The sequence below is a fragment of the Trachymyrmex cornetzi genome, unplaced genomic scaffold (assembly GCF_001594075.2).
Source record: "Trachymyrmex cornetzi isolate Tcor2-1 unplaced genomic scaffold, Tcor1.1 scaffold37, whole genome shotgun sequence".
Classification (NCBI taxonomy): Eukaryota; Metazoa; Arthropoda; class Insecta; order Hymenoptera; family Formicidae; genus Trachymyrmex; species Trachymyrmex cornetzi.
Genome location: NW_017298429.1, coordinates 535,322 through 542,417, shown reverse-complemented (window position 1 = coordinate 542,417; position 7,096 = coordinate 535,322). Strand labels below are relative to the sequence as shown.

The following is a 7,096-nucleotide window of genomic DNA, read 5'->3' as shown; positions in this document are numbered from 1 at the left end:
TTTTACTTTGTTTTGTATTTTTCTGTATTGGATAATCTACAAAATATTTGAGAATCTTTTTCCAGCATCAATGAAAAGTATAACTTTTTAACAACTTTTCTGTACAATTATTTTTCAATGCTATTCGATAGTAAGTTTTAAAAATACCATAACTCTCTAATTGCTTATTCTGTATTTAATATTTTGTTTTCATCGTAACTTATAATAAACTAAAAATTTTCAGAAAACACAAAAGTTCTTGTAGCCACAATGCTTTTTATCAATCTCAAAGTCCAAAATCTAAGAGAATTACGAGATCGTTTTCTTACCTTCGCAAAATGTTTAATGTCATTCTGTCTAATAATTTTAATTTAATAAAAGTGACGTGAAATTTTTCTCCATGCATGTACACGGTTATTAAGAAAATAGTTTTCAGTTTTATAATGAGGCTCGTCTTTTTGATCGCTACACACAAAAAAAATTGTCAACCAACTTAATGGATTTTAACCAATGTTAATAAAATTCGTAATTGCCTCATTCTTAAAGCGTTTAGACTTTGGATTTCGTCGGTCTGATGCGTGAATTAGTCGTGCATCATCCACACATCCTCAAATCACTTCGACTTTTCGCTATTTGTTATCACTTTGTCCTAGTTGTGTTTAATACGCCACTTGATCTCACATGAATATTTTGCCTGTTGGATTTACTCCTACTAGCGATCGTTGAAGCATCGATCACTGATCTTCGGCTTCTATCTATTCTCTCCACTTTCTCTACTCTTTCCAGCTCCTCTTCGTTTCTTCCTTTACTCATTTCAGATCTCTGAGTGCGACCTGCTGACTTGTACGTGATTCTTCCTATCTTTGGTTCATTCTCGTATGTCTTTCTTAACGGTTGCGGTGTATAATACAGACTGAATCGCTTTGTTCGTGGTACCGATTTCTGTCTCACTTCGTCGCGTAATTCATCCGTTGAACTGAACTTTCGTGTCGTGACTTTATCGCCACCGCCACTGTTGGCGACTTCCTCGGACGATCTCTTCGTTGTACATGGAGAAAAGCAGCTGTATCTTTTGTTCTTGACACTTCTCGAATCTATCTGATTCTTCTTAGTATTGTATCTTTCATGCCGCAACTTTACTGGCTCGTTCTTTGCGCATTTGCCTATTTCTTCAACTCTACGGAACGGACTATTGCAATTCTTTTTATCGATCTCATTATCCAATTTAGGTAATCTCAATGTATTCCATACAGCTATTCTACTAGTCTTCACTATCCTTATAGGAGACATATTCTGATCCTGATTATTCTCTAACTTTGAAGAAATCTGTGAGGAATGATTCTTGAGACTATTGTTTTGATTTGTATACCGGAAACTCACGTTCTCAAAGCTATCAGTCGACTCCATGCTTTGCGTCGAGCTCGATCTTTGCCCACGTGCCAATCGTGCGAATTGAATGTTTACAAAACTGTCAGAAGTCTCAATGTCATTACCGGTGGAACTGTTGCCAGTCAGGCTGTCACTTGATGTCGACGCAGTCGCATTCCTGTTGCGGAAGTCATCGCTGTCGAATCTGTTTTCGCGATTCACCTCATACAAGTTCTTTTGGTTACATTTACTTCGCCGATTCATAACAATAGATTTATTCGTTGATTTCGGCGTTTCACAATTCGAGTGGAGATAACTTGAATCATTCACCGAGTTTCCGTTTTTCCGATCGCCTCGATGATTCGTAGAAATTGCGACTGTTTTCTCGGCGATTTCGTCGCAACGAATCGGTGAATTGCTGCGATAATTACATATGTTCAAATTCTCTGGAATGCTATTGAGCGACGAAGTAGCACTTTGCGATTTGAGACGGCGTCGTGGCGTTTTGTTATCATTCAAATTGTCTATTAAATCATGCATTGATCGACTCAAACTATTGATATCTTTCAAATAGTCGGAACTAAGAATTACTAAATCATTTTCATTGCTATTGCCGTTGGCAAAATCAATTTCATCGTGATTTCGTTCATCCAATTTTCTCTCTGCGTCGATAAACTGCGGTACGTCACAATAATTAATACTACTTTTCCACTCGGCTCTTGTCTTGGTATCGTCATCCTGTCGTTGACTGCGCTGCTTCTTGAAGTCGAATTCGAAGGTGGCCATTCTTATCGGCTTACACTGCTGATTCCAGTATTGCTCCGCCGGTGCGTCGGGTGCTGTTGCTGCGGTCTGCTCGCCTCCTAGAAAGCTCTGCTGATATACAGAGGCAGGGCAAAAGAAAAGAAAAAGCACTGCTACAGATACAGCAAACCACTACAAAAGCTTTCTTAGTTTTGTGTTTGAAATAAAGCCGATAGAGGAGGCAAGTAGGTTTCCGATCGCATCACGCTCGTAACGTGGAAATTTTTGTTCAGCGCATACATAAAGCAAAAGATAATAAATTTTTATCTCTTAAATAATTACATTTCTATATAAGGATTTAGAATATTTATAATATATAATCTTTTGTAAAAAAATATAAAAATTCAATAGTTAAGAATATAATTCTATAGATGTTCATTATTTCCTTCTACAAAACTATGTAAAGTTCTTTATGGATTGAGTGATAATAAAATTGAATAAGTTCAAAATTCGAGATGATTTTGTTATAGATCAAACTTATTATTGGAATTCTAAGTATTACATTTATAAACCCGCTGAACTTTTTTTTCCATGTAATGTGGCATGACGAGCTGGTGGGAGTTGAAGGAATCGTGCCCAAAATAATAAATGTGATAACGAACGTGTCGTGTAGCCGACAACCACCCGATACTAATCTCATCTTAAATAACTGTGAGAGAGTGAGAAAGGGGTTTTAAGCCATGCGGGTGCGGCAACGCATTTTTTCTAACTTGTGAGGTACAATAATAATGTTGTATGTCAGTGACAGTTACCGCGAGCCATGGATGATCCAGTACGTCCTCTGCGCTAAAACGAAGTTCCGGCTGTGCCTGTAGCATATTTGAGATGAGCTGCTTCGCGGAATCTGATATCGTATCCCAATACGGCGATGTGAATTCATATTGACCGCTCAAGATACGTTCAAACAATTCCTCCTGTTCGTTATCTACCGATACGAATGGTGGAAAACCACACAGGAGAATATACAAAATTACTCCGGCCGCCCATACATCAATCTAAAAAAAAAAAATATTTTTTTGAAAGGCAAATATCTAATCTAAATATTTTTCACACATTCTTTATAGATTATTATTAATAATTTTTATATTCTTGTCCTTAAAAATATATTTCTTGAATATATAAAAAAATTATATGTATTCCACCTAATTAAATTTTAAGTTAATTTTATTTGCCAAACTTAATGAATTTACTATAACAAGTCAATACCTTTAAACCATATCCAGTTTCAGCAAGGATTTCTGGTGCCACATAAGTAGGTGTACCACAGACTGTGTATAAAGGTTCTCGCACTACCTGTGCAAGTCCAAAGTCACCCAATTTCAAGCATCTAACATGACTGCCATCCATCTCAACTAGGAGATTTTCCGGTTTTATGTCGCGATGTACAATATGATGCGAATGTAAATAAGCCAAGGCAGAAGTCAAGTGACTGATCATCACACTCGCCTCTGCTTCAGAGAATTTCGTCGCCACTGCAATTGCATCGAATAAATCTCCACCCTAAAAAATGAGCAAATATTTCAATTATATTACATTTTTAATTATAAATTAAATTAAAAATGTATCGTTAATTAGTTTTCAACACCATTAAATTTCTTTCAATGACGCACCTTAATAAGTTCCATGACTAAAAATAGCTGATCGGCAGTATCTTGTTCCGCAATCAAGCTGATTATGTTGGGATGACAAACCTGCCTCAGTATCGCTACCTCGCTTGCCAACATTGTCTCCTTTCCTTGACACTTGTACTTGTCCACAATTTTCATAGCATATTCAACACCGCTAGATCTGAAATATTATCAATGTCTTGCGTTAGATTTCTTTTTAATGAAACATCCAAAATATCTCTGGCTAAATAAATTATAATATTGTGTTATATTTTGCATTCTATTTCTTTTATATATAATATGAAATTTTACTAAATTTTGGAATAATTACTTGTGGGTGCAATGCCTAACAACAGCAAAGTTTCCATCTCCAATTATATGTCCCACGGTATAATGCATTCTCAGAGGCTGTGGCAGTATCAAAGATGATGGACTCGGAGTCCTAACTTGTGGCGTAGTAAACGTCTTTTTGCCAGACTTTCTCGGCATTCGCGGCATTGGGCCGCTCTGTCGCTTGGAACTCCACGGACAACGACGGAAGCTCTGCACACACTTACTCTCCTCGAAGTCTAACTCAAAATCTTCCTGTACGGATTTCTCTGGGCCATAAGCCACAAAGATGTCATCATTCTCAAAGAATTGTTCGAGCGAGGTCACTTGCTGACCTGATAACGTATACACCTTCCTCACCGCCCCGGTGTCGAGTTTTACGGCCTCTGTAATCGCTTCCATTGCGTGCTCAAGGCTCGGCGCGTTGCGTTTGTTCAACAACAGCCGCATCACCTTACGTGGCTTGGTACCGTGGCGGATCAGCGTCACGATGCGCGCTTTCACGCATAACGGAATGGCACTGATCTGCCTGCCAGTACCACCACCACCGCTGCTAGCTGCCGGTGATTGTGGTAATCCAGACAGCGAGCTGCCACGACGGACCTTGGATGCTGAATATTCGACTTTTTTGAAGATTTCGCCCTGACCAGACACCACGTAACACTTGCCATCCTCCAGATCGCTGACACTTTGTACTTTACGACCATCCATGCTATATATCGCTCGTACACCATTCGGCAAGGTCACGCTCGATACTAGAGCACGAGTCAGATCGGACGCGAGACTATCAAAGCTGCGATATCTTTCAGGCGTCACTGCCATCACCACACCTGTGTAATATTTGTCTCCATTGCGGAAGAATCGAACCCTCTTTGCCTTTTTGGTTGGAGGTGTTCTAAGAACATTTAAGGAATGCCGTGATGTGATATCTAATATCCTCTCATCTAGACTGACTACAGTAGTCGAATTGATTTCCCCGCCACTGCCTGCTGAAAAGTTGCCATCGCTAGATGGTGAGGCACCTTGACTCAGTAGTTCCTCCATTATCCTAGAGGAGTATTACTCTTATCAATAAAACGAATAGAACGACATTTTGTGTTATTGAAAAATGTAAATTTTTTAATTTTTCAATGACTCACATAAAGATTTAGTATAGTAGTTACTTATTTTATTGAAGTAGCTATCATCTAATATTTTCCACATAGTAACATTTTCCTAATAGACTTTACAACTGTTATCTTTCAATATACATACATGTGTTGACATACTCTTAATGTAATTTATACCTTATACATAATTAACAAAAAAGAAAAAAATAATTACTACGTAACAATGTTCAAAGTAAGAAAAGAAATTTATCAGAGGAATATTGTAAATGTTATTGTTCCAATAAGTATATAATTTAACATAATTATATAATTTAACATTTTCCAGTATAATCTGTTTTCAACATAGTTCAGCATACCTGTGTTATTATTTATTATACATAAAGAGTACCAATCAATTATTAACTAAGGGCTAAAATTAAATAAAAATTTAATTAGTGAGTTGAGCGATATATTTAAAAGAATACATAAATTATTATCTTTTATTAATTTATTACTCTTCAGGTAACTCTACACATACAAACATTGTAATATAATAAAGCTATAAACGAAGCCAGGCTCTTATCTGCCACCCCACCGATTACAAACACAAAAGTCACCTGAAGATTATCGCAGATATCTCTCGCTGTTGATAAATTAGACAGTTTCCTAGAATGGCATTCCAGCCTTTTTTAACTCTTCATCAGTAATAGTATGAGTCATGCTTTAGAAAGTGCACTTGACAGGTGCAGCGGGAGCGGGAATTCCATTAGGGGAGCGTGAAACCGCTACTGCCATGAACGCTGGCATGCCAGCAGATACTGATTTGTCTAATTGGGATTGATCTCAGGACACGAGGACAAGTATGAACGAGGATAAGATACAGCGGTTCGAGTGCACTTAACCTGACTCTCATTCGGTCTTGGGGGGGGGGGGGGGGGATCCGGTTCATCCGGTGCGACGCGATCCGCGTAAGAAACGTGCACGTATTCACACTCACCTGCTCGCAGCTCGAGCAGAGCGTGGTTAATTGCAGCACAGGACGGACGTCTAGCCGTTTGACGCTCGCGCGAGACAAACTGAGCGTGAATCACCACCATCGAGCTGACATTTTCACAACGGCGACCGCTCACTCAGGCAGCCGCAGCAGAAGCCAGGAACCAGCAGTTCTGCTAAACACTAGTACCTAGCTCACCTAGTTGTGCCTAACGGCTGATGAGTGACGGCAGAGGAAAACTTGAAAGTTGAGACTCCTGAGAGGGACCACCCCACGATCTTTTGGAATCTTTTTCACGGGATCTTCGAAATCCCTTAGCTGCACACTACTGCGCCAGTACATCCATTTTCGAATTGAGTACTACGTAGATTGAAGAACGACTGACATTATCGACAATTGATATAAATCTGCGATTTATTAATATAAATATTTGGATAATACATTATTAAATTTACGATTTTTTATTATATAAATGCTCCATAACCAAATATATTTTTGTAATGCTATAATATCTTATATATTGCCATAAAATTACAATTTTTTTTCTCTACAGTTATCATCTCTATTCATGATAATCAAACTGGGACGATAACATTAAAATCATAGTTTTTAATAAAATTCGAGTACTATTAGGTTTTAAATATGTATACATGCTACGAAACTAATAAATCATAAAATTATATATATATGTATATGTATATATGTATGTATGTATATATTATATGTATATGTATATGTATATATATATATATATATATATGTATACAGTTTAGTCCGCTCTATCTATACAAAAGTGATTGGCAATGGAACTTACCAATCACTTTTGTGTAGATAAAGCGGACTAAACTGAGTCGAAAAGTCCTGTACCATTTTTCAATTTTCGCAATAGTTAATAAGATATTAATTACTAAAAATTGCAAAATATT

General features: G+C 37.5%; 1 protein-coding gene across 3 annotated transcripts; it reads right to left on the bottom strand.

Moving 5' to 3' along the window:
- Nucleotides 1-267: 267 nt before the first annotated feature.
- On the bottom strand, nt 268-6,380 carry LOC108763615 (serine/threonine-protein kinase GL21140). Of its 3 annotated transcripts, none has more exons than XM_018511393.1 (6): nt 6,174-6,380; nt 4,090-5,136; nt 3,762-3,939; nt 3,358-3,651; nt 2,904-3,146; nt 268-2,223 (listed from the first exon to the last, which is right to left on the bottom strand). In XM_018511393.1, the coding sequence occupies exons 2-6, from the start codon at nt 5,130-5,132 to the stop codon at nt 619-621; spliced, it is 3,363 nt and encodes a 1,120-aa protein (XP_018366895.1). In that variant the 5' UTR covers nt 5,133-5,136; nt 6,174-6,380; the 3' UTR covers nt 268-618. The 3 variants fall into 3 exon arrangements, with proteins under 3 accessions (XP_018366895.1, XP_018366897.1, XP_018366896.1); XM_018511395.1 differs by having other exon boundaries at nt 268-2,220; XM_018511394.1 differs by lacking the exon at nt 6,174-6,380 and adding an exon at nt 5,794-6,088.
- Between the last annotated feature and the right edge of the window lie 716 nt (nt 6,381-7,096).

Bases quoted from the DNA above. Each gene is read 5' to 3' on its own strand.
- LOC108763615 (XM_018511393.1), bottom strand. From the start codon at position 5,132: ATGGAGGAACTACTGAGTCAAGGTGCCTCACCATCTAGCGATGGCAAC. The intron at 3,940-4,089 runs GTAATTATTCCA...ATAATATTTCAG, and splicing joins GTTAGGCATTGCACCCACAA to ATCTAGCGGTGTTGAATATG. The intron at 3,147-3,357 runs GTATTGACTTGT...TTTTTTTTTTAG, and splicing joins AAACTGGATATGGTTTAAAG to ATTGATGTATGGGCGGCCGG.